Raw genomic sequence first — 27,962 nt, forward strand, 5'->3', positions numbered from 1 at the left:
TTGAGCATTTGAGCGTCGTCAGAGTATCGTTTTTGCATGTACAAATTACCTTGTTAGATCACCACTCTTGGCTACCAGATAACCTCCATCAACAATACAGAACATCAAAGCACTAGTAGTGTACTAGTGTACGACTATGTAAAAGAACTAACTCAACTAAGACATTCATCTAACCCCCAACAACGTGGAATATAATTATTTTTTCTCAAGATACAAACACTTATTATGCAATTCTTATTATATAATCATAGAATAAGCCTACTTATAAAGAAATTTTACTACCCACTCTTGCTTTTCATTGTTATTATCCCCTCAATAATGGGATAACTAAGAACTAATATATAGCTAAGTAGGAAAAGTTGACCGAACATGTCCTCAAAATCTTTGACATTGAGTAGTCTCCATAATCCCCCAAAGAAACAGACAATGTTCACTATAAGAAGCACAACCAATGGAGACATGAATAGTGCTGCGCCTTGGAAATCAAACTTGCCCTGCTCATATTTCTTAAGCTTCTCTTTGTCAATGGCCTTGTTTGACAAGCTAAATTTCACCTTGTTTAATCCTAACCATTTCTTGGTTCCATCTATTAGTGCAAATAAGCTGCCAGTAACAGACTTTAGAATCCAAATTCTTTGTTCATCCCACCACATTGCCACAGAGCCATCTCCAGAAAGGACCTCAATCAGATGTTGAGTTTGGGTGGATACATGAATCGTTGCAAACACTACGAACCATGGATCTGTAACCTGTACCACAGAAAAGAAACCAAAACATGCATGTAACTTCAAGTCATTGAGATTATTTAATGGCCATCAAGGAAAAAAAATTGTTCCATTTAACTTATCATGTCACCACTTAAGATTTCTTTCTGCAAAACCAAAAGTAGGCAAATTTTAAATTTAACTAGACCCAAAAAAAAAAAAGAGAAAAGAAATTAATAAAAACTAGCAGTGAGTAGGCACTTTACCTTTGGAAATAGGGGAATTCCTTTGAAGAAGCATACTTGAGGAACAATGCCGTAAAGGATGAATGCAACAGCATACATGGATGACATGGTCATGAAGCAATAAGTGAAGGTATGAATGATGGACATTCTGGAAATGCCGTAAGTGAAAGGGCTGTATTTGGACACTCCGAGCAAGCAAAGTTCAGAGAGCCACTTCACCAACTGAAGCATACCTTCCTTTATGTCAGTTGGGGCACATCCCAAGAAACACGGCCTTTTTGGGTACAGATAAGCCGATTTCCATCCTCTGCAGTGCAGCAGATACCCAGTTATTGTACTCTCCAACAAGATCCCGTACGAGAATCCCACCTCTGTACCCCATTTTGTGTTTGTCTCATAGGAACAGGAGGCAACCACTTGAGCTTCTTGTAAAATTGCATCTCTTGGAACATTCTTTTTGGGATTTTGCTGCCCTCGAATGACCTTGAGCGATTCTATGTACATGCTGGATTTTCCGAAGTAGCTTTCGGCATCCAGCAGATACTCATCTGTCATTATTGATCAATACAATCTCATTTCACTGTCTTATAGTAAAGAATTTTTGGATTGCACCACATTAATATTTGTATGTACCTTTTTGGTTTGGACTTCCAAACAATAATGCACTTCTGTACAAGTAATTGCCGCTACCAGAAAGACCTGGACCCCTGAGTCCATCCATGCCTTGCCACATTGTCTTCAAGAATTCACCACATTTCATCACAATCAGAGAGATGATAGAAAATAAAGAGAAAATCATCAATTTAGTCCCAAAAATTATGGCGTTGGAAAAATTAAAAAAAAAAACATCCTTTGACAATATAAACAACTAACAATTAACAAAATGTCCTCCTTGCTTCTTAAATTTTGGAATATATTTTGTGAGATATTATCGTGTATTGATACACGGCAGACATGCGAATTTGGAATTCTAACAAGAGGATAAGACCCGACATATAATAAAATATAAATTAATTTTTAAATTATTTTAATGTCTTTTTTTAATTATATAAAATATTTAAATATTTTTTATTTTAATAATTATTAATATGTACTATTTTTAAACATATTTTAAAAATATATATTATAAGAATACATATTAAGAATAAAATTAAATAAATGATAGTACTTAGTTATGTCTAAAGGTGTCCGAAAAAAAATTTATTTATTTTTATCAAGACACGTATTAATTATTGTCATATCTGGTATGTGTTTGACCTGCACGACAAACCAAGAAGATGTCCCCACAATGTCCGCATATCTAACTTGATATTATTTATTTTCGGAGGCTAAGTTGTTAATGTTACGGTCTTTCGTATAACAAAAATTAAGTAAATAATAAAAGATGGACTTAGCTTGGTTTACCTTAAAGGCAGTCCTGGATTGGTTATCATAAATGTCTTTCTTGCTAAGGTTGTGGAACATTTGAGGGAACTGGACAAATGCAGTATATTTAGAAGTTTCGGTATCAAGGAAGAAGCACATAGCTTGTTTGGCAGAGGATGGATCGTTGCAATACATATCACAATCCACTACAAGAACATAAGGGCCATTGCTAATTAGACCTGAGACTCTGAGCTGCAGCACCACACAAGCAATCATTAGAATCTCAAAAAAGAGAAAGATAAAGTAGTAAATTGATTCCTTATGTTTTGGGTTTTAGGCGTAATTATGTTTTGATATTTAATGTTTAAAATGTTCTATTTAAATAAAAAAAATTATTTAGTTTTAATGTAGTTTTAATTTGAGGTGAAAGTTAAATAATTAACGAAATGTTAAAGTGACAGTAGTACAATAATAAAATCGATAATCTAGAGTCGATAATCTAAAAAATAAGTACAAGTTCCAGAACTACAAAATTAACAATGGATGTATCAATACATTTATTTATGATTCTTTTTAGTTCTATAAAAAATATTTCATTTAAACTCTAAAGATAATAATAAATAAATGTATTAATGCATTTACGGTTAATTTTATACTTCTAAAATTTGTACTTATTTTTCGAATTCTTAACACTATTTTTATATTACTATTTTTATATTACTGTCATATAAAATATTCGTTAATTATTTAACTGATCTTAAGATAAAATTACATTAAAACTAAATAATTTTTTTTTGAATTAAAATAATACTTTAAGAGAAAAAGATAAATAAAAAGCATGGATTGAATCTTTTGAGACTGGTACATGCATACCAATGTATTGAGAGCTCCTCCTTTGAATTTATGAGGAAGAGACGGCCTCCTTTCACGAGACACATAAACAACAAGTGGTGTTTCGGGCTGTTCATTTATAATCTGAAAAAGAAATGTCATCATGATTAATAAGATTGATCTTGTAGTAATTTTTAAATATATGAATTTATTAAATAAACTTCTATTTATCTTAACTTTTTAGTTAATATAGTATACTAGATACTATTTAAAAAATAATGATTAATAGAATATAATAAAATGAATAAAGTTAAATAAATTGAAAGTTTCTTCATTTATCTAAATATTTTTTTTGTGAATGCTATGGTGGTTAAAAAGTCATGTTTATTTACTAAAATAGTTAAAATTCAATATTTAATTTAAAAAATATAAAAATAAATAATTTTAAAAAAATCAAAACTTATTACAAAAAGTAAGTTAGGCAAAATTTAAGTGCTAATTCATACGCACCCTAAAATTAACCATATTTTTTTATGTTGAAATAAAGTCAATATGCAACTTCATTACTTCAATTCTTCAATGTTTAAAAATAATAAAAGTTGAAAAAAACAATAAAAAACAACTTTAAAAAAATGATTTCATTTCATTCTTATACCATGTATAGAGAAGAAGATTCTTATTATTTTAACATTTTATTATAATAATAATTAATTTTGTAATTAGTGGATCCTACCATTTCAAAAGCAAAATCCAACAAAATAGATAGAGTTATGTTAAATAGTTGAACACTAAGTACTTTCTATACTCAAAAGTAAAAAATTTCAATTTTAAACTCCTAATCTCTTGCTTAGAAGGTTATTTCAGTAACCAAACATAGTTGTTACATTCTATTTTTTTCCTCCCTAATTCGATGGCCAAAAAATAGTTGTGTTATTGTATGTATAAAATAAAATTTAAATTTCTGTAGTTTATTTGAACGAATTAATGAACTAGTATTATACTAACTTAAATGGGTTTATTTTAAAATACTTTATATTAAAATAGAATTTCTATTTAGAATATTTTTTATTTTTTATTATTTATTTTAAAGTATTCCTGTAAATATGATTATTTAATTCGTACCTCGATATGAGATGATCTATTCGTCACAATTTGACAACTTTTAGAGTCTGAACTGAATTTTTCAATTCTTTTTTGCATTTTTTCATATTTAACCTGCAAAATAAACAAAAAATATTAGATACCAAATAAAAAATATATTAGTTTTGCATTCTTTATATTTGTCCTGTAAAATAATTCAAAAAAATTCAGATATCAAATAAAGAAAAATATAATATCCTAAAAAGATAGGATAATAAAACTCTTTCTCAACTTAAAAATGATAAGTTATAGAATTTTCATTGACACTTTTAATATTTTTATTGTATCAATAATATAAATTATAAATAATTACGTGGTGAAAATTAAAATAAAATAAAAATTGAGCATTATTATGTTAATACATTGACTGATGAGTACTATTGAATACTGATATAGAAGTTGTTGCCCTTGGGTCTAGCTTTTGTATAAGTTACCTTAATGTCATCGTACTCTGCCGTGAACTCGTGAGAACGAAGGAGCTGGTCATCCTCCCCCATAGGAGAAAAGAAAACTCTGGGGCACCTTGACTTAATCCCATATTTTTTGCAGAACGGAAGCCAATAAGACCGGGCAAATTCCCAAGCCTCCTTAATGCCATACAGAGTCACTGGACATCCACCGTCATCGGACAGATACACTGCAAGTTTATTGCTGGGATAATCCATGGCAATAGCTGAGATCACAGTGTCCATCACCTCTACAGTTGGCTCCTTCTCAGGATCGAGCGTACACACAAAGATGTCAAGACCAGGCAAATTTTCATCCTTAGGCAATTTCTCTATCATCACTGACCTTGACACAGGGTGCCACCGGAACGCCTGGTTAAAGAACCACAACGCACCAAGAATTAGTTCAGCTACGGTGATGAGAATCCATGGTAGAGTAGCACTATTGTTTTCGAAAATGCGGGTAAATCGATAGTAGAAGATGAGTAGTACAGCCACCAAGTGAAACAGAATGTGAAGTCTACTCAGAGGTAAACATGATTGAACAGTTTCAGTATGCAACGTGAAGGTAGCCATGTATGCCTCTTTTGTTAGTGTTTACTTTGAGTCTGATAATCTATTACAGTCTTATTCAGATATAAATAAGCAAATAAGACGGATGATCAAAAGAGCAAACTTACATTAGAAAACAGTACTCCTTCCGCATACCGCGAGGAGCACGTTATGTTATTTAAAAATAACTCGTGGAAAGCATTATGCGTGAGTAGTCTTTTTTTTAATTGAATCTTTTATAGAGTTGAACCAACGATAAAATAGTAAAAAATTATTATTTTTCATAAAATGTCAAATATAATAATTCATATATTTAGTTTAAATTTTTTATTTGAAATATTTTAATAATTATTTCCATGTAAGGTTTCAAGAATGAAAACATTTTTTATTTTTTTTAAGATATAACTCTGGTATTTGTAATGTTTTTGGCAAACTAATACTATCTTTTGATAATTTGTTATGGGATTTTTAAACTTTAGGAAATGTAATTGAATTGTCAAAATAGAATTTATTTTTCAAAGATAAAAAGAAAATATATTTAGTTAGATTCGTTTTCAGAATTTTTTTTCAATATAAAAAAACTAATATTTGATATTAAATAATAAAAATATTTTAATTTTATTGATTGACTACGAGTAATTTTATAAATTAACCAGCTTTATTGTAACGAATTAATTAAAAAAGAAAATATTTTAAAATATAATTATTGTGATCGGTTAAATTTTATATTTACACATAAAGTGATATATTATTTTAAAGTAAATGATGTATACGAGAGGTTAGAGACAAAGTCAGGGCGGAGTTTGATTGGCCACCCAAATATTTTATAAAACAATTAGTAGTGATGTATACATATTTTTTGTCCAATTAATTAATTAATTTTGTTTTTTAACTCAACTATGTATATGAACACCTAGGTTCGAATTTATTCACATTGCGTTCTATTTTATTTTTGAAAAAGCACTCTCAAAACAATGAAATGATATTTAGACATATGTTAATAATTCAAATTTTTTTATAAAAATATGGTAATAATAAATTTAAAAGTAATCAACTTAATAAGTAAAAATATTTTATTTTATAAATTATACATAATAAAAGACATTAAACTACTCTTATATTTTTTTAATATTATAGAAGATGAAAGATATATAATAAAAGACATTTTAAAAAATAATTTGAACATTAAATTCTTCTCCAGTATGAATTAAATAAATAGAAACATAAAAATCTTTTTTTAATTTCCTTGTCTATTGCTTCGATGAGTGAAATCAATCTCTTTTTTAGTTCAATAATTATTTTCTGTGCAACTATAACACTAAAATTTTGAGACTTATTACTCGTGGTAATTTTTATTTTTTTTCTTATATATTTAATTTAATATTATTTTATTTTATTTTTTATAAGTTTTGATTAAATTTTTTTAGATAATGATATTTAAACATTCAATATTATTGTAATGTTTAATATTTATTATTCTAACAATAATTTTTTTAAATATTTTTCAGTTATATATTTTAATTTTCCTATAACTGTAATAATGAAAAATAAAAAATGTAATTAAAAAAACTAATATTCAAAAATAATAAAATATAACTTCCAACAATAGTTATATTTATAATTTTTTATTGATAAAATTATTCATTTATTTTTATATTTGTAACAAATTTTAAAATATTTATATTTTTAAATTTTATTTAATATAAATGTTATGTAATTTTTTTGTAAAAAAAAATTTCCTCTCAAAATTTTTGTTCAAGTTCCGTCTCTAGACCTCTCAGTAGGATTCGAATCCAGATGCAGTTTTGACCATCTGTCAGAGAAAAAAGAACGATTGACTCTGTATCAATGAAATCTCATCATCCATACATAACAAATTGGTGTGATATATTCAAATCATAACATATGAACAGTAAAAACTAGTATTCTTATTGAGACTAGAACTCATAGGGAAGAAAATCTATTTGTGAATGGAATCAAATATGAATGGAATCAAAAATGCAGTATATACAAACAAAGATATTCAATTATTGGTGAAAAATCAATATACTTCTAATGTCGAATCGGGATCAACTAGGACAGAAATAAAGCATTGGGTCGAACTGAATAAAGTTTATGTAAATATTTAAACGAAGAAGAATAAAAAAACAGTAATGGATTCATAAAATTTATATAGGGGAGATATTTATAAGAAGAATGAATAAGTTTTATTTAACTATATTTAGACATTTAGAACTATAAGTATACTAATTTAAACTATAAAATGATATGTATTCATCAATTTACACATGAATTTTGTATTTTATATTAGTAGTTAAATTTTAATATACACGTATTATTTGGCTATTTAAAATAATAATTATCAAATTTAAAGTTACATTAACTTTTTCAAAATTTTTAAATATTGAACAGTGTTTTTTTTTAATTTCATAGATAAAACTAAAAAAAACAAAACAAAACAAAACTACAGAGATTTTTCGAACAAAAATTTTAAATTTGGCTACATACGTATCCTCTTTTATTATACATGTGTCCCTCAGATTCACAAATTACATATAGTAACTTCTTAGTAAGAGAGGACACGCATATAACCAAGTACTATTTGGGCGATCTCTATAATTTTGCTTTTTTATTTTATTTTATATACAAAAACTTTTTTTTTCCCTTTACAATCAACATAATAAAATGACTTCTCCTCCTCTCTTCTTCTTACTTATATATTTGGAAATAAATTATACCTATTGTTGTCTTTCAAAAGTCCACTAATTATTTATATATTTCAAAACTGATCCCAAGAAGAATATCCTATTTTTTTGGAGTAATATCTCAAATAAATCTTTAAAATTTGTGATATCAGACAATTTTTTCCTCAGGAAAATTAATTAGGAATTTGGCCCCAACCCTCTTTATTATAAGTTAAGTCCGTTTTAAAAGGGAATATTGTTGAAATTAGGATATCGTCTTCAACCTCTTGTTCTTTGTGCAAGGGTGAGTTGCACCTTCGTCGCGCATCTTCGTTGTAGGTAATGGAAAGCGGAGGTAGCATGTCGACTCCAACCCGGCGATGAGGTGGGCAACTTCTAGTGAAGAGATGAGTGTTGGTCGCATGACTTGCTTCGCGAAGGGTCGAGTAAAAAAAAGGAGAATACCCTAAGTGCAAGTGCAGGACGTATGCTATAATCTGCAGGTTTCACACACCGAAAAACTCGAATAGACTGTTCTTTAGATATTCAGTTTAAGGTATTATTAGTATTTTGGATTGTTGAAGCAATGACATCGTTAAAAATGGTAATGATTTTTGTTATTGTAAATGCAGGAAAAACAAGATCATTGCAGTTTTTTCGACTGATTTTATGAGATATTTGGTTATAAGATGGACAGTGTAGTGAAAGGGGGAGAAGAAATTGCTCTAGACTTCAATCATGGATTAGAAGAGAAAGTGAAGCAACGGGAGAAACAGTTGTTGGAGAAGGTTGAAGAGAATCCAATTGTGAAGAGACATGGATGTCTTAGAATTAGCTGTTGTGTTTTGTATGTTTGTGGTTGTTTAGGCATCTTTGGCATTGTATTTTGTTTGAGAAATTACTGTATTGCAATGGTTGATATTAGTTCAAAGGCTATGAAATATATGATTTCATGGTATTAAGTCCTCTTTTTGTGCAAATTTTAGTGTAACAACTAACAAATGGAGATGAACATCATAAAAATAGTTAGTATATATCCAAACCACCGCAGCTTTTAATAATATATATCCAGATACAAACTTAACATAATATTTTGGTAGAGTATCGAAATAAAGTGGCTAAGCTTAGTAGCCATAAAAATCATCAAAGGTCTACATTTTTCAACACACAAAAATATAAAGGCAACAAGAAAACTAGTTCCAAAAGAATGTCTGTTTCCTTCACAATAACAAACATGTTCTAAACAGTAATCCAAAAGCATCAAAATAAAACAGACTAATTTAAGAAAGGTTCATTTCTTCTTAGATAGATTCAGTCCCAAAATACCTTATCTTAAAAACATACAAAAAAAGTAATGAATAAAATAAAACAGAAATAGTAGTAAAAAGTATATATAAAATTCAATTTCCATCATTCAAGTATTTATTATGATCATGTAACATTTTACATTTATGTAGATTCATGAAATATAGTTTGTGTCTTTATCATATCATGGTATACTATAGAAAACCACAAGGCTATGTAATTTGAAATCTAAAAATGAAAACCATAGAAAGCATAATTTTAGTATAATACATAAAATCTGGAAATCAATTCTTGTGTTGCAGCCTCCCATTCTCTGAACCGGCATAAAGATCAACAATAACATTAATAACAACCCCCATTCTCTGAACCGGCATAAAGATCAACAATAACATTAATAACAACCGATTCTGAAAGAGCAGACTTGAGTCCATCAGGTGTCCCAACAAGTTCAGAACTCCAAAGGGTTCAAATTAGTATCATCCACGATTGCATTCTCAGCAAAGATGTCATTTAAGAATCCATGTCCTGAGTTATCATCATAAGTAAACCCCTCTTGACCACTGCTAACAAGCTTGTTGGCACTCCTAATTGGCCTATCCCAAGAATTCGCTGAGGTGTTCAAAGTGCTTCCTGAAGATGGATCCTCCCGAAAGCTAGAATTGAAAAACCTTGGTCTATCAGTAAAGTTATTGCCATTAATGTGCTGCTGAGATAATTCTTCCTGCTCATTGAATATATATCTACTTTCTTTAGAAGAATGAAACATCAAGCCTTCAATCTCATCATGTATGGATAAGCCTGCTAAAGAAAGGTCATTAAGACCTTGGGACTCTTCTCCCACGACCTTGAAATCAGGGGTTATATCATCAAGGAGCTGACATCGTCGTTTGGGATACTTTCTTGGACAAGTTCATTATCAACTAGGATGTCAACAAAATAACTACATAGATTCTAACTAAAGTTGCAGTAATGTCCAATCAGCACTCACCCAAACCCTCAAAATGGATCAATTTGATCATGCTCATTGATTAGACAAGCTGCCAAAAGAAAGAAGAGGGAAAAATAAAAAGGTTCACACAAATTTGACACATCATATTGATAAATGAATTAAAAGATGAACATGTCAAAACCACAACTCATTATACAACTCATTATCCTAAACATCCATGACGTACACTACAATATGGGCAAAGCAGTTGAGCTTAAGTTACAATAGAGATATAGCTAATTTTAGCATCACTGCAAACAAAATACATGTAAAGCTAGTTCGAGTTTAGAAGATGTCATTTGTATACCAAAAAACAAAAGATGAAGAACAGAGATAAATTGTTTCAGAAATAGGAAGACATAGAACGCACTGTTAAAAACTTCAATTGTTCGCACGATGATGACGACTCGCCAAGAAACTCTGATCTTAGCTTCATCAATAAGCGACCAAGATAGTTTAAGCCTTTTCCATCTCGACCTCCACCCCAAAAGAATCAATTGTTCGCACGATGATGACGACTCGCCAAGAAACTCTGATCTTAGCTTCATCAATAAGCGACCAAGATAGTTTAAGCCTTTTCCATCTCGACCTCCACCCCAAAAGAAATCATGAGGCGAAGCCTCGACAAGAACAGAACCGGTGGTTAGAAGAAGCATGGTATTCATCACAGCAACAACCATCAACAATAAAGTAAATTCATAATCAGCAAAACCAATTCATATGTCAATTCATCAATTCACAAAACCCTTGTATATATATATATATATATATATATATATATATATATATATTGTAAACCCAAACTATTGTATCAAATTCAAAAATCAGAAAACTTATCATTTGCTTAAACCTGTTTCATTAACTTTGAAAAAACAAAAGAAAAAATTAATCTGTTACCTGTTTTGGCAGATCGACTTCAGGCAACAAGGCGAGGTGCGGCGAGGTGTGGCGACGCGAGTAGCGGCGTAGCGATCCACGGCGAGGGAACACGACGGAAGCGACACACCACCAGTGGGAAGCAGAGTAGAGTAGACGCACGACCAGCGCAGAGCAGTGCAGCGCAGACCAAGGACGACGGACGATGACGACAATGGACGCTCACGCCGCTAATGACGACGACGACGTCGCCGCCGCTAATGACGATGACGACGTCGCCGCCGCCGCAGATGGAGGACGACACCAACGAATGGATCGGAGGAGAAACGCAGTGACTTCAGAGAACAAGCGCTGACTAGGTTCTTTGTTTTTGGATAAAATGGGAAGGGTGATTTTGGTATTTTGAAAAAATAAAAGTGGGTTTAATTAGCCATCATAACTTAATTAGGATAATATTCGATTTTTGAATAGAATATTATGTTATTTTACAGTAAGAATTAAATTAAAAAAAAATTAATATCTAAAGACTCAATTGAGAAAAAAAAGTATAAAGACTTAATTAAAAATTTAGTGAAATTATAGAAACTTACAGAATAATTAAACCTAATTTGTGTCTCATACGGAAAGAGAAAATATATTGAGTGAGTGACTTTGGGCCAAATTAATTGTGAGTTTATACTTTCAATGAGATTATACCTATTACGAGGTACGGCTTGTATACCAAGTCTTCTATGGCGCACCATAAACCTCATCACCACCAACAAAGCACCACTCATTTGAGACAATTTAAAAACTAAGTATTTAATTCAATCACTTAATAATGCAACATGTATAGAAAAAAGAGATCCATCCCAATACATAGTTTTGGAGAATTGACTTTAGTGATCGGATCAAATTGTCGAATCTAAAAACCCATGAACCATAAGTATTGGCAATATACAAACAGGTGAGTCTAAGCTTTAACTCTCAAGTCAAAACACTGAAAATAAATATATGGCTTCATTAACTTGAGAGTTTGGGATAAATAAGGGCATGATCCGCCATCAAATATCAAAGAATAGCACAACGATTCTCTTCACGCTTACGTAGTTCTTCATGTGCCTTCTCAAGATGTTCTCGGAGATTTCGAATTTCCTCATCCGATCTCTTTTGAGCTAACGTAGCTTTTTCCTCCATTTTAAGTCTTGCAGCTTGCTCCTCTGCCAGTTGTTGCTCGAGCCTAGCAGTAGCTTTCTTCAGCTTTATTTCCACCTACAAAAGCATTATCATTTAATGATAAAGCATTAAACAATGTACCTAGATGACTTCCCCATTCCAAATAATTGTCCATTTTGACACAGTGATTTATTGAAAAACTAATGTAGCTAGACATAGTTTGCATTCAGATACATATACATATACTTCTCTGGAACCAAAGGAAAGGAAGTAACACAAAAAGAAGCAATGATTAATGATGCATAGAGACAAAATAATCAAAAGGATATGGAAGAGACATTAAATCATTTTCAATGTAATTATGTTAAAGTATCATAAAAATCCGATTTTCTTATTTCCATCACTTCAAAGAAAGTATCATCAAGCTTGAAATTCAGGAAAATTAGATAAAAATCAAGCGACTGACAAATATCAGAAGTCATAAATCCGAACATATTAACATAAATGTACCGTCTCAGTAATTCGTTTTAGCTGCTCATCATATGTTTGCTGCATTTGTTCCTTAAACTGCAGCCTCTGCAATTCTGAATATCCTTCCGAGGAATCAACTTCCTTTTGTTTTTTACGCATCTTACTTTCTCCCTCCTTTAATCAAGTAATGAAGTCATTGTCATCATATACATGATTCGATTAAATTTAAAATTAAAAACAAAAGAAAAACATAATTGCCCTGATTTGCAAAGCTTTCACCTTCAGTTCTACAAATAACTCATCTATGTAAGGTCGTCCACAATTCTGTGATATAGCCTTGTTCACAAGAGAAAGAAGATGTTGAACTTGTGCAAATTGCTTTCTTTCATCTTTAGTCTTATTGTCAAAAAGCACATAGCGATTCTCACAGAGAGCAAGAACTTCCTACAAAATTTGAATTGAAACTCAACGTGATACTTAAATTTTTCCTACAGTCATATATTCCAAGATGCTCAAGAAATGAAGAAATACAACAATGCTATCTCTACTGCTATTGAAGGCACCACAATGATAGGCAAGGGAGTTCAGGAGGATATCTAGCATAATTACTTAACTTTTAATGCATAAACCATGAACCAACACAACGATTTCAAAAACTGATTTAAAATCACCACGTCTCTGAAAAAGCATCGAAGGTCACTAAATTCCCAGTTACAACAAAATGATTAACAACCCAATTAAAGTTACCTATGTGATGCACAAAAAGGAACACTAAATCAAGAAAATTAGGGAAAAGGTGTAGGAGCTTATATAAAATTAAGCATGGCTCTCGACAGAACTAGAAATCAAAATAGAATAAATTGATAATATTAATATTAACAAACCTTTAGGGGCTCCGGACACTCGCGACCCAAATAATCATCAAGGGTCTCATCATTATCTTCAAGTTCATCACCACCGGTGAAGACCACAATCATGTAGTTCACAATTTTGTTTCCAAACAAAGTCTTCAAGCTATGTAACGCTGCTTGTTCTTCTTGAGAAAAACGTGTTCTAACCGATAACACTACAAGGACAGCATGAATCCCATCCTTGGCCATGTCAATACATTTGGCTATTTCCTTCCCAACAAACTCAGATTCAACCGAAAAATCAAATAGTCCTACAAAAGATTACAAAGTTAGGTTGGGAGATGACAAGCATGCTTTCTTTTTACAGATTTTATGAAAAACAAAACCAGAAACACTGAAAATAAAATAAAACAAATACATTTTCTATGACTATGACATTCCTCCACGCAACGCAAACAAAGAAGTTATGAAATGGCATGTTATCCATTTGTTTACCAGGGGTGTCAATAACATTAACAATTTGGCCATCCTTTAAGACAGTTTTCTGCAATTCACAAGTGCTGGTCACACCAGATGAGCTTGCCCTTGACTTGAAAACCTTCCTCCCAAGAATGCTATTACCTGTGGCGCTCTTGCCATTGCCAGTACGTCCAACTAGGATCATTGTTCGAATCTCATTAGAGGAGGAACTAAATTCCCAGTCATCATCAATGGAGCTTCCACCCATCCTATAACATGGATCAGTCACACCGTAATGCAATCATCTTAGTATCTTAGGCAAACTATATAATTAATATGATAAAAAAAAAGGCACAGAAAATCAAAACCGGAGCTACTAAAAATACATATATGGATTATAAGTTATAGCCTTCGAATTTAGTATGCACGATCAAGGAGGACAAAAACAAGGTTTCAACAATTCGATTTCAAAGGGGAAATAGAGAAACCCAAAAGGGTCTTCTTATATTTATAATATAAAAGAAAGGGTAGACGATAGAACTTTATCAAACCGTGCCTGTGTCTCAGACTTTCAGTCCAACAGCCAAGCAAGAATTTACTATACTAGTGGGATGTGGCAGAGAAGAGAGAAAACGCGAAACTCAAAACGCAAAACTAGAGGGTATAATCTGGTTTCATTAGGGTGAGGACCAGAGAAGAAAAATAGTTAAAGCACACACGAATTTTATAGGATTTTTTTAATAATAAAATAAAAAATTTTATTTTTTTTTAAATATAATTTTTGAATTTTAATTTTTTAAATACGATTTTTTCTTTTATATTTGAACAAGTTTGTTGGACCTGACAAATTCTATAAAAATTAACAAGTTCGCCTTACCTCCGGGCTCCGGCCTTACCCGACGAACTCCACTCAAGTTTTTTAAAACATGCAGTTGTAATTCATATCATTGTTTAGAAAATAGTATATAGATCTACAAATAGTATATAAGAGTACACAAAAATACACAGACAACAAGCATAACTTCTTCAAATATTTTTTTAATTATAAATTAAAAAAATAAGCTATATTTAATAATGACAACCATTGTTATCGTCTTTAAAAATACATAGCTACACCAGAATAAGCCATATTTAACTTATAAATTAAAAAATAACTATTTCTCTTTGTAGATCAATATACTATTTTCTAGACGATGATATAGATTGAGAGTGCATGTTTTAAAAAACTTGAGTGAAATTAGGGTGAACTTGCCAATTTTTATAGAGTTCATTAGGTCCGGCCAACTTGCTTAAATGCAACAAAAAAAAATCATATTTAGGGAATTAAAGTCTAAAAATCATGTTTGGAAAAATAATAATTTTTTAAAAAAATCTAATTTTTATATAGTGGATAAATGTATCTCTAATTTTTTAATGAGTCATTTGTATACATTAATATAAAAGTTTGTTGTCATTTCTACTCTTTTAATTAAGTTCGTCCTTTAAAAATTTTAAATTTGTCATATTAGTCCTTCCGTCACTTTCATTGTTGATAATATCAGAATTTGATAACATCACAACCCATATATTGTAAACATGATAACTTTATGAAATTGGATCAAATTAACTTTAAATTGAGGAATTTCAATACCCCAAGTTCTCTCAATTTGAGATTGATTTGATATAATTTTATAAATTTATCATGTTAGCAATTTATTAAAGCGGTCAGATATATATTGTGGTCAATATAATATCACGTTACGTGCCATATTAACAAATTTTAATGGAAAGTAATGTAAGGACTAATATAATTAATTTAAAATTATTGAGGACGAATTTGAGTAAAAATAATATTTTAAAGATGAATTTGACCCTTTTCTCTTAATAGTTATTATAGATTATCGATAAGATTATAACTATTTAGAATATATATATATATATATATATATATATATGAATATTTGAATTCTAAATTAACTATTGAAGTTTCAATATGTATAATATATTAATATGATTTGAATTTTATTATTACAAATAATATAATATTTAAAAATTTAGCATTTTAGGTTTTATTTATATACTATCTAATTATTTTTCAAACATTAAACCACTTAAATCATTCATTTATATGTTAAAATAAACATTCTAATTAATATTGATCTATTGAACAATGCAAGTGATGGTAAATATGTTCAACAATTATATAAAATTATACTTAGAAAAAACATATAATTAAATGAGTGATAAAAATCTTATAGTTACTATTTAATTAAAAAAAAAGTTTTTTTTATCTTAATTTATAAAAGTATAAAAATGAAGATTTTTTTATCAATAGTAGATGTAGACTTATTTGTTGTAATTTTTTTTAGTAGAGTACGTAAGAAGTATATAGTATATAAAGTGTAATAACTCAACGTCTTTTAAGGAATTTTTCATTCTCTTCGACAATAAAAAGAACTTATTTTTATCTCTCTCTTCATCCTTTTTGGTTCATCAAACCATCAACATGAACAGGTTAGGGCATGAGATTTTTTTCATAGTGCGGTGTGGAAAGCAACCAAACTGTTAATCAAATTGAAAAATTGTGAATTGAGGTCCAATTGTTGCCAATTTTGCTATTTTCTTTCTTTCTCTAATTTTTCTTTCGACATTTTCTTTCCCCTTTTCTTACATCTTCCTTCATACTCATTCAATAGAGTTTGATGAAGGGTTATTTCGCAAGATTCTTTCTTGGTGAACATAGCTGTTTCGATCAACGAGTTGGAAGGAAGAAGATCTGAATCTTTATTACTGTGATTTTTCATTGATTTCTCAAAATGGCGGACATGGTAAACAGACTTCGAGTGGTGGTTTTGACAACAGAGCAATGCCAATCTCCTCCCCCAATTCACGAATCTTTTAATCTCAAAATTTGAAGAACACCACAAGTCAATATCAATCAGACCTCTATTTTCTCCATCCTAGAGAAAATTTAGCTAGTAGAGGTCGTAGATACATTGACATGCTCTCATTGTAATAAGCAAGGTCACACAGAAGATGTGTGCTATAAGAAGCAGGGTACTCCTCTCATTTCTATCAACGATAGCAACATAACACCACCATCAATCACTGAGAGGCGTGATGATATACTCAGTGATAAACAATCCCAACTCAATTGTCTTCAAGAAAATATTAGAATATCAAGATCTGGGTTCAGCAAAGATTTGCCTTGTTAGAGTTGATCAAAGATAAAAGTGTACAGCAACAACCTCATAATGCAAATCAAATTTTGACTAATTTCATTCAGACCTCCACTCCAGGTAAAACCATTGCATTACATTTTAATGTGAGAATTATGAGTATTATCACTCCAAAATCTGAACTATGGGTCATTGACTCTGGTGCAACAGATCATGTGACTTTTGACTTAAAAGTTTTTGCAAGCTTTCAAAATATTGCTCCAATCAATATGATATTGTCAAATGAGACCAAAACTGTTAGCACCGTCATTGGCATAATCACATTCTCTAAAAATTTTTTCTCAAAAATATTTTATACATTCCTTCTTTTGATTTTAAAATGATCTCTGTGTCAAAATTAACTTCAAACTTACATTGTCAACTGTTAATCAATCATAAATGTTGTGAGATACAAGATCGATCCACCTCAAAGATGATTGGCATTGCTGAGTGTATAGAATGGTTATATACAATGAGTAGAGAACCGTAATTCTCTCACTTTTTCTCTCCTCTACCAAAACAAGCTTCATTAGCGGCAACTATGACTACTACTCATCCCACAACACCTTCACACACTGAGCACAACAACATTTGGCATCTTAGATTAGGACACATATCCATGCATAAATTGATTTTACTGAAAAAGTATTATCCTTTTATAGAATATATTGCTTCAAAACTTTTTTGTGACTCGTGTTATTTTGCAAAACAAAAGAAATTATCTTTTGATCTTAGTACAACCGAAATAAAAGATTGTTTTGACTTAGTTCATATGGATATCTGGGTCTTATTTCTGTCCCTTCCAATGAAGTATATAGGTATTTTTTTATTGTGGTGGATGGCAAGAGCATATTCACTTAGATTTTTTTTATAAAAACCAAATCTGAGGCATCACAATTGGTTATTAATTTTGTGAATTTTGTCAAAGTACAATTTGAAAAACAAGTTATGTAAGGACCGCGATTAATTAACCGTTTAATTAAATAATTAAATTTTCCAAAATAAGATCCAAAAATTTAGAATATGAATTAGACAATTTAAATATGATTTTTAGACTCAGTAGACTTTTCTAAGTTAGAAAGTGTAATTTTCTACAAAAAACTGCATAAAAGTGCGAACCGATAAATTAACTGGCAGTACCGACTTAAGTCTGTCCGGTACTGTGTGAGAATAATTAAAAACAGTATTTAGAATCGAAAGCTGGACACTAATTTTAAAAGTTTGGCCCGAAATTTGACCAAACGGGCCAAAAATACTAACGGATTAGACCGGACTCAAGTTGGGTCCAAGCCCAACACATTTAACACTCCAAACTTGACCCATTCAGCACACAACCTACACAAGCACACTAAACACATGCAGCTGAGTTGGGAAGGAGAGAAATTCCCATTTTCACTATTCACATACAACTTCCCAAGCTCATAACTTGAGCTATGAGGTCCAATTGGCGCATCGTTTGTGGCCATGCAATCATCACGAATAGCTCTACAAAACTCATCTAAAAAACTGGTAAGAAAATCACGAATCTCCTCTCAACATTTTCTTTCATAAATTCAAAATTGTTGGATTTTGTATTAAGTGAAATTTTGTGATTTTGGGTGTTTAGGTACACTCTAGCCTTTGGTTCCTATTAGGTACACTCTACCCTTTATGTGTATATAGCTTGAAGTTGTGATTGTTGGCATTTATTTGGAGCTTTGGATTGATTGTTGGTGATTGGAGGCTTGAGTTGGACTCAATTTGGTGATTTAGTGCATATTAGGAATCGAGTAAGGTATGGTTTCGGTTTTCTCTATGTAGTAATATTTCTGGACTCTTAGGCTAGTGATTCATAGGATAGGTTTGGATTGAATTGATTGTTGAAATTGTTGGATGATGATGTACGATGAAATGATGATTTTAGTTATTTTGATGAATTGTGGTGTTGATGTTGATAAATGATGTAGAGGATGGAAATTGAGGTTGAATGAGGTTGATTATTATGATTGGTAGTGATAGAATGATGATGGATGAGTTTGTTAGTTGAGAAATGGTTTTAGGATGATAAAATTAATAATTAGGGTTGAGGATTATATAATATGAGTGGTAAATTATGACACAAGTAGTAGAATTTGATGTAAATTGGGGCTGGTGTGGTTTTGAATTTGTTTTGGTTGTAAATTTTGGAAAGTTGAGAACCTTATTGTTTTTGGTAAAAAATAGTTTTTGGTGAACTTTGACGGATCATAACTTGAGCCTCAATACTTGATTTTGAATCAACTTTGTTTTAAATTAAAGGTTGCTTTGAGAGCTTTAAATTAGTGCCAAAAACTGAATTCTGCAATATTTGAAATTTTTTCAAGTTTGGTATTGGCTGCGTACGCGACAAGGGACACGCGACGCGACCAACCTATTCGGGTTGGGTAACTCGCATACGCGAACACTGTCTGCGTAGGCGAGCAAACAGATTTTGAAACCTTTGCGAACGCGACGTAGTGCATGCGACGTGGCCAAACCATTCGGGTTGGGCATCTCGTGTACGCGAGGCACTGTATACATACACGAGCTATCAAAAAATGCAACCTTTGCGTACGTGAACTTTAACACGCGACACGAGCAACCCTTTTGGGTTGGACATCTCGCGTACGTGAACAGGGGGTTGCGTACGCGACCACCATTTTTTCAACAGCATGCATATGCGAGGCAGGGGCTTGCGTACGCGAGACCCCTGTTTTGCAGTTAAATGTTTTCCTTTGTTTTTAAGGGTTCTCTAAACTTTCTAAACTTTTCCAAGATGTAGTTTAAGGGTAATGTTTTGTAGTTAGGCTTAAGGACTTATAAAAGAAAATTAGTGACTTAATTAGATGAGTTTTATATGAATTTAGAAAATGGAGACTTCGGTTTATGGAGTATTGAGGACAGATTTGATTGAGTGAGAAGGCAGAGTATCGTATTGATGATTACTAACAATGAATCATGAAAGTGGTGAACTACTGAGTGTTGAATGAAATGATTTTGAAAACCACTGATGTAATATTTTTAAACTGAGATTGTTGAGACGCTATGCGCCTGCAAGGATGGTGGTTAATCCCGCTTGTCGAGGTCATCGCAGCGGCGTAAGGGCGGTGGTTAGTCCCGTTTACGTTGAGATGTGAAGTCCGTGGCAAGAGTATCCTGCTCGCATCCTTTCGAATCACTAGAGTGTGCAGGCACTATATCCTGGACTGTGTTCTGGGCACGATATCTCGGAGGTTCCTATTATGAGACCGAAGGACGACATCTCCATGGAAATATGTCAGGGCCATTGAACCGACAATGTGATATCACAGCCAAATAGGATAGGCATTCATCATGTGCATCTTCTATTTGTTTGTTTACTTTGCCGACTTGAATTGCTTGCCTAATTGAATAACATGATTAATTGCTTCTTAACTTTCTTGATATACATGCTATACTTGTTTTTTACTTGCATTGCTATTACTTGTGTTTTCTACTGGGATTGAGGAGGTTCGGAAGGAGGTGGTGATGGGATTGCATGGCGGTTAGGCTGGCGAAGGCTGTGGGACAACGGAGAATTGCTAGATTAGAAATCCACTAAGTTAGATTACCCTGTTTCATTGTGATCTTAAAGTTATGTTTTAAATTTACTTATGGTTTAAGCTTGAATCTCATGATGGATATGAAGCTCTAGGATTGCCTCTGGCATCCAGGAGTCTTATATTTTACATCACTGGGCACTGTTACCATACTGAGAACCTCTGGTTCTCATTCCATATTGTGTTATTATTTTCAGATGCAGGTCGCAACCCACCTCGGTGAGTTGCTTGATGGTGACAGGACGGAGGATCCTTGCTATGTTTTGAAGTTTTTTTTATTTGTTTTGATTAGATTTGTCACTTTTGTATTTGTCTTTGCCTTAGAGGTTTACTTTGAGAGAAATATTGTATAAGCTGTTTTACTTTTAAAACTCTTTTTGTCTATATATAACTAGCCGGCTTAAACTCTGCGGGTGGCGGCTAGATCCTTATGACTATTATACTTTGATATATCTATATATATGTCTTGATATCTGTACGTATATCTTGTGCCTCGATTAGTGTAGCTTCGTGTGAACGTCTCGCGCTTTTGGAACTCTATTTTTGAGCTTATTCCTTCATCGGACTTCTAGAATTATTTTTCCTTTCTATATATATTTATGTATAAGCTTTAAGATTGTCATAACCTTTGATTAACCTTTCCTTTAAGGCATGAGGTAAGGCTTAGGGTAATTAAGGTATTACAAGTTAAGTGTATAAGGATTGGCAATGGGCCAAAATTCACTCTAAAATCCTTTTTTGCATCAACTAACATTTTACACGAAACCTCTTGTGTAGAAACACTAGAGCAAAATGGGATTGTAGAGCGAAAACACCAGTATATTTTACGTGTTGCTAGAGCACTGTTATTTCAATCCGAAATTTCACATTATTTTTGGCAATACGTAGTTGGTCACGCTATTAACCTAATTAATAGCCTACCCAGCACTAAACTGGATAATGCTAGTCCTTATAAGCTTTTGTTTGGTAATTTAGCTAACCTTTCATATTTAAGAGTATTTGGTTCTCTTGCATATGCCTCCACATTAACAAATTCAAGAACAAAATTAGACCCAAGAGTCAGAAAAATAGTTTTTTCTCGGTTTTAAATTAGGAACAAAGGGTTTTCGACTTATTAATTTAAAATCAAAAGAAATGTTCATATCTAGAAATGTAACTTTCTATGAAACACATTTTACATTTTCACATTCCACTAGCACTGACATTCATGCGGAACTCACTCGTACTCCACAATGCATTGATCTTTTTTAATATGATACACCATCCACACATCATTTGCAATCACCCACACCTACTACACTCACAGATTCAAATGAACATTTCTCAAATTCAATGCACTCACTAATTTTCTCACACACCATTGCACCCATTACCACACCACACACTAAAAATGCACATGCATCACAAAACTACGACATTACACATGATTGCATCACTAGAAAATCTGAAAGAGTCAAGAAACTGCCTACTTATTTGAAAGACTACTATTATATGATAACCCACGCAGCTCACTTTAGCAACTTTGCCAACTCTAACTCTTTATATCATATCTCATAACACTTATCATATGATAAACTAACATCAAAATATAAGTCTCTTTCTCTATCCATCACATTAGATCCGGAACCTAACACTTATGAAGAAGTGGCTGCATATGAATGTTGGAGAAATGCAATACAAGCTGAATTGACAGCTCTTGATTAGAACAGAACTTGATGTCTCACTGAACTCCCAAAAGGCAAGAAGGTTGTAGGTTGCAAATGGATTTTTCGGGTAAAATTCAATCCTGATGGTACCATAGAAAGGCACAAAGCGAGGCTAGCTACAAAAGGATTCACTCAAGTGCAAAGAGTGGATTATGGTGATACTTTTAGTCCAGTTGTGAAAATAACTACCCTACGAGTAATGTTAGCAATAGCAGCGGCAAAGAAATGACATTTGAAATAGCTAGACATCAATACTGCTTTCCTTCATGGAGATTTGGACAAGAAAGTTTATATGAAGATACCACCCGGTTTGTTTGTGTCACCACTAGGTTTGGTTTGTAAATTGCAAAAGTCTCTATATGGGTTTAAGCAAACAAGCAGGTAATGGAACATTAAGCTCACTCAGACTCTTGTTGATGCTGGTTATAAGCAGTTTTTTTTATGATCATTCCCTCTTTATCAAGAAACAATCCGAAAGCTTTACTGCCATTCTAGTATATATTGATAACTTGATTTTAACTGGGAATGACATTGGTGAAATTAATTCCATCAAGCAAATTTTGGATGACAAATTCAAAATAAAAGATCTTGGTGATCTCAAGTACTTCTTAGGAATGGAAGTAGCACGCTCTAACACTGAAATTCACATTTATCCGCGTAAGTACGTCATGGACCTTCTCAAGAATTTTGGTTATCTAGATTGCAAGCGTCTCTTCACTCCTTTTGATTATGATCAGAAACTCTCGAAGGAATCCGATACCATTTTAACAGAAAACACTACTTACAGACAGCTCATCGGCTAACTCCTTTACCTCACAAATATTAGATTTGATATCTCTTATGCTGAGACGTTTGAGCCAGTTTTTGGACTGTGCAACCACTTTTCACCTACAGGTGCTTTTCGCGTACTCCGATATTTAAGGGGCAGACCCGCAACTGGTCTATTATTCTCCTTTACTTCTAATATGCATCTCACCTGGGCTACCTGTGCCGATACTCGTCGTTCCATTTCTGGTTATTGCTTCATATTTGAGAACTCTCTCGTGAGCTGGAAGCTAATATAGGTCTCTTTATCCTTTTTAATGGATTTCATCAGTTTGTTGCTTCAAAAGTCTATCAATATATTCTGTGACAATAATTCATCTTACCAAACACAATGAAGTGGACTGCCACAAATTTGTCTAACAGTTCGTTCCAAAAACCAACTCACTGATTTTTGTATCAAAGCTCTGCCACCGGGTCCTTTTCTTACTAATGTTTCCAAGTTATGATTGTTAGATTTATTCAATTCTAGCTTGCAAGAGGATGTTGTTTAGATTATTTTTTCATCAATAGTAGATGTAGGCTTATTTGTTGTAATTTTTTTTAGTGGAAATATATAAAGAATACATAGTATATAAAGTGTAATAATTCAACAGATATTTTTTAAGAGAATTTTTCATTCTCTTCAACAATGATAAGAACTTATTTTTTTTCTCTTATTCCTTCTGATCCATCAAACCATCAACATCACAGGTTGAACCGCTTAGAACGGGAGATTTTCTTCAGAAATGTTCTAATTTAGTACCAAATAAATATGTATTGTAAATTTTTATTTACTTATATTTGTATTATTTTTTGGGATTTGTTACTCACAACCTCGGTTCACCTTTGGAATTATGCAGCACTTAAACTTTTTTTTATAGAAATAGAACCTAGGTCCAAGAAATTATGCAGCTGCAATATTTTGGAGCAATGCCGCCTTTCTACAATCATCATCAATTATCAGTCCAAAGTCTATACGAGGAATATCTACAAAAATTCTTGTGGCTTTGTCATGTCATTGTTTGCAGTCAATCTGTACATATGTTGGATTTCCAAATTTCAATACCTGTGAGCATAGGAAGTTATATGTCTAGCAACACTCTTAGGATGTTGATCAAGTTTGTCTTTACTCTCCACTGTTAGTATTACAACTCTTGAATCAGATTCAAGATTTAAACCCCAAATTCTAAGTCATTTTAAAGCTGTGAAGCATGTCTCAGAATTCAGCCGTAATTGTCGTGCAAATCTCTAAGTTAGCTTTGTAACCCGCTACCCATCTCCCTAGATGATCCTGAATGAGCCCTCCACAACTAGCTTTTTCAGGACTACCAATGTTGCTCCATCAGTATGCAACTTTATCCAATCCATCAAAGGAGGATGCCACACTATAAGTTCCTTTGTTCTTCTGATCGATGGAAGGAGCTTGTGAGTATTTTCGAAAACATTATCCATAGACCGAATGTACTCCAAGATGATATGAACGGAATCAGTTGATCTTCTAAAAGAGGGATATTTTCTTATTTCTCCATCCCCAAATCCACCACCAAGACACCATGAAGAAAGAATGTCATTGTACTTTTTTGGATTAGCCATGATCCGATGTGAGATTCCACTGAATCCATGCATCAAAGAGAGCTGTAAAGAATAGGTTGAGGTGTATTAGGAGAATGTTTCTCCCTTAGAATCTTGAAGCTTTCGAGTAGTCCCTTAGAACATGGTTATGGGATTCTTTAGTGTCATTGCAGAAGTGACATTTTTGGGTTTGTTCCAAAAATATTTTCCTTCTCTGTGAATTCATAAGCCTTTTGTGGATAGTGAGCCACACGAAGCATTTAACACGTTAGGGCCCATGCCAACCCTAAATAATATCCCAAAGATGTGTAAGAACTATTTACTGAAATCTCCATCTGCCGTGATGTTCCATTATACTATATCCTTCCCCAAATCAAAGCATGGTGGATGGGAGTGTTTAAATTTAAATTCATTCAAATTAAATCGTTTATTCAATTTAATTCAAATTGAAAGCAGATTAAAATGGTATTAATTTAGATTTGATTGAATTTTATTTTTTATAAATTATTAGATTGGATTGAATTTCACAGCTAGTTTTCATAACTGATTTAATTTAATTCAAACTGCACAATGTGTTATAATATTATTATTTTATTATTATATTTATAATTATACATATTTAATTTATTATATATTTTTATATTATTTATATATTATTATTATTATTTAATAAATATTTTATGTTTAAAATGTGATTTATTTATTTATTTTAACTAATTTATAATTTTATTTCTATTATTATATTATGATTGATTTTTTAAGATATTACTGAGACTTGTTATATTATTGTTAATTATTTAAAATTTGTTATTAATATTTGTTATAAACATTTAATTTTTTTAATTTATAAAATCGTAAATTCAATCTAATCCAAACTACATTATAAATAGAATTAATGTTCGAATCGAATGAATTTTTAACTTAAAATCGAATGAATTTTTAACTTAAAATCGCGAACACCCCTAATTGGTGGAGGAATTGTCCTGATCTTTTTTTAATGTCCTCGTTTAAGTGTTCAGCCAACGAAAATTTTTTTCAATCACCGTCAGCATTAATAAGTAACAACTTTCTTTATTAGCATTCTATCATCTAATTCCCTAAAAGAATATACTTTTTTCCTTTTCTCTAAATTGTTTATAAGATTTAAAATTAGAACTTCAAAATTTGTTAATTAAAATATAAAATATTTATATTATTGATATGACTGTTATATATCGGTTACGAGTTATAGTTCGGCAGACTTCTTGATAATCGACGCATTAGCTCTACCGAGTTTATAGCAATAAATGATCTTTGGTCGGTTACATCAAAGACAATCAATTGAGGAATATGGCCGTTATCATCTCCCAGTTATAAAAGAAAATGATTGAAATCGGTAAAGGTATGAAATCATCGTTCTAAGTTAAAAACTCTCCTTTGATAGTTCTCTTTGACTGACTTGAGCGTCGGAGTGCTTTTTGCAGGAGCTCCCCCTCTTGTTTCACTTGGTGGTCGAGACGTATTGCAATTAACTGATAAGGTCGGCCAACCTCTTCATCAGGACGAATTATAACTCGGTCGCAACCAGGTAGGAACATTTGGCGCCCACCGTGGGGCCCGAAAGTTTTGAAAATTTTCTATTTACAGGTCCCAAATACTCCAGCATCTGTTAATGGCTGATGTACCTCTTCCCACTCTGTCCGAGCTCCTTCGGATGGTAACCGAACTTCAACAGGCAAATCAGCGCATGGTTGAAGCCAATCAACGTATGGCGAAGGAAAATCAAAAGATGCAGCAACAAATTCAGCAAATAGCTAATGCTCGCCTGGAAGATCACGATAAGCGCCATAGACGGAACGCCAACGACGAACATCAATCTCAACCGACGCATGTCTCGGAGACGCCTCAGGATGATGATGGTGGAGGTCCTCAAAACAACGAAACCTCACCTAAGGACGAGGAAGATGAGCCCGAAAACTCGGCAGGACCTTTTACAGTCGACATCATGAATTTTCAACTTCCTCAGCAATTTACATTGCCGACGACTTTAATTCCGTACGATGGGTTAGGGGATCCAAAGCAGCATATAAAAAAATTTTGATCTATTATGATCGTTAACGGTGCATCTGACCCTATTTTATGCCATTGTTTTCCGTCCTTTCTAGATGGTCCTGCACTTGACTGGTTTTCCTCTTTGCCTGCAGATTCAATTTCATGTTTCCAGGAGTTGGCAAAGCAATTTGAAGATCACTTTGCAGCGTCGGCGATATATTTGCATGACTCGACTATTTGACGACTGTTAAGCAAGGCCCTCAAGAAAGTTTGAAGGACTACATTACCCATTTTACGAAGATAGCTATGAGAATTCCCGATCTTCATCCTGAAGTACACTTGCATGCAATCAAAAGCGGCCTTCGACCAGAAAAATTTCAGGAAGCCATTGCAGTAGCCAAGCCAAAGACTTTAGCTAAGTTTCGAGAGAAGGCCAAGGGACAGATCGATATTGAGGAGCTTCGCCAGGCTCGCAATGCTGAAAATTCGGCAACTACTAAAGACGACGATAAACCTCGGGACAATAAGAAGAGTTTCAAGCGTACCCTCCGTTATGAGACGTACACACAGTTTAATTCGAAAAGAGACGACATTATCAAAGAAATTTTGAATTCCAAGTTGATTAAACCTCCTCACAAAGCTGGCAGTTATCCTGAGCTGAGGAATGTCGACAAGTCCAAGTATTGCACATTCCATCAAAAGTATGGTCACACAACCGACAAATGTGTGATCGCCAAAGATCTTTTGAAACGATTAGCAAGACAAGGACATCTTGATAAATTCATCTCAATACATATGCAGAAAAGAACCGTTCCAACTTCAGATCCATCCCCTGCAGGATCATCATCAAAGGACAAGGAAAAGGCCCCTGCTCAACTTAGGGGCATAATCAATTGCATTTCGGGCGGTTACGTTGAAGGAGGACAAACAAGCTCGGCAAGAAAGCGGACGTACAGGGCCATGTTGACGCTTGGAGATACCACCAATAATCCTCAACCAGTGTAG

The 27,962-nt window shown here is 32.5% G+C and overlaps 3 protein-coding genes and 1 long non-coding RNA gene across 5 annotated transcripts; 1 reads left to right on the forward strand and 3 right to left on the reverse strand.

Moving 5' to 3' along the window:
• LOC130981834 (cellulose synthase-like protein G2) lies at window positions 1-5,350 on the reverse strand. The gene is made up of 7 exons (XM_057905565.1): window positions 4,720-5,350; window positions 4,268-4,360; window positions 3,188-3,289; window positions 2,354-2,566; window positions 1,583-1,685; window positions 971-1,497; window positions 1-749 (listed from the first exon to the last, which is right to left on the reverse strand). Exons 1-7 carry the CDS (start codon window positions 5,305-5,307, stop codon window positions 279-281), a joined length of 2,097 nt encoding a protein of 698 aa, XP_057761548.1. The 5' UTR covers window positions 5,308-5,350; the 3' UTR covers window positions 1-278.
• Window positions 5,351-9,388: 4,038 nt separating this feature from the next.
• LOC130980015 (uncharacterized) lies at window positions 9,389-11,149 on the reverse strand. Its single transcript, XR_009086851.1, has 3 exons — window positions 10,850-11,149; window positions 10,631-10,737; window positions 9,389-10,309 (listed from the first exon to the last, which is right to left on the reverse strand). It is a non-coding gene; the product is annotated as an uncharacterized LOC130980015 (long non-coding RNA).
• Window positions 11,150-11,950: 801 nt separating this feature from the next.
• Window positions 11,951-14,757, reverse strand: LOC130980014 (immune-associated nucleotide-binding protein 9). Of its 2 annotated transcripts, none has more exons than XM_057903604.1 (6): window positions 14,629-14,757; window positions 14,109-14,341; window positions 13,647-13,924; window positions 13,042-13,206; window positions 12,802-12,936; window positions 11,951-12,387 (listed from the first exon to the last, which is right to left on the reverse strand). In XM_057903604.1, the coding sequence occupies exons 2-6, from the start codon at window positions 14,338-14,340 to the stop codon at window positions 12,187-12,189; spliced, it is 1,011 nt and encodes a 336-aa protein (XP_057759587.1). In that variant the 5' UTR covers window position 14,341; window positions 14,629-14,757; the 3' UTR covers window positions 11,951-12,186. The 2 variants fall into 2 exon arrangements, with proteins under 2 accessions (XP_057759587.1, XP_057759585.1); XM_057903602.1 differs by having other exon boundaries at window positions 14,614-14,751.
• A 12,506-nt stretch (window positions 14,758-27,263) lies between these two features.
• On the forward strand, window positions 27,264-27,962 carry LOC130981605 (uncharacterized). Its single transcript, XM_057905181.1, has one exon. The coding sequence runs from the start codon at window positions 27,264-27,266 to the stop codon at window positions 27,960-27,962; it is 699 nt and encodes a 232-aa protein (XP_057761164.1).

The sequence above is a fragment of the Arachis stenosperma genome, chromosome 5, assembly GCF_014773155.1.
Source record: "Arachis stenosperma cultivar V10309 chromosome 5, arast.V10309.gnm1.PFL2, whole genome shotgun sequence".
NCBI lineage: Eukaryota > Viridiplantae > Streptophyta > Magnoliopsida > Fabales > Fabaceae > Arachis > Arachis stenosperma.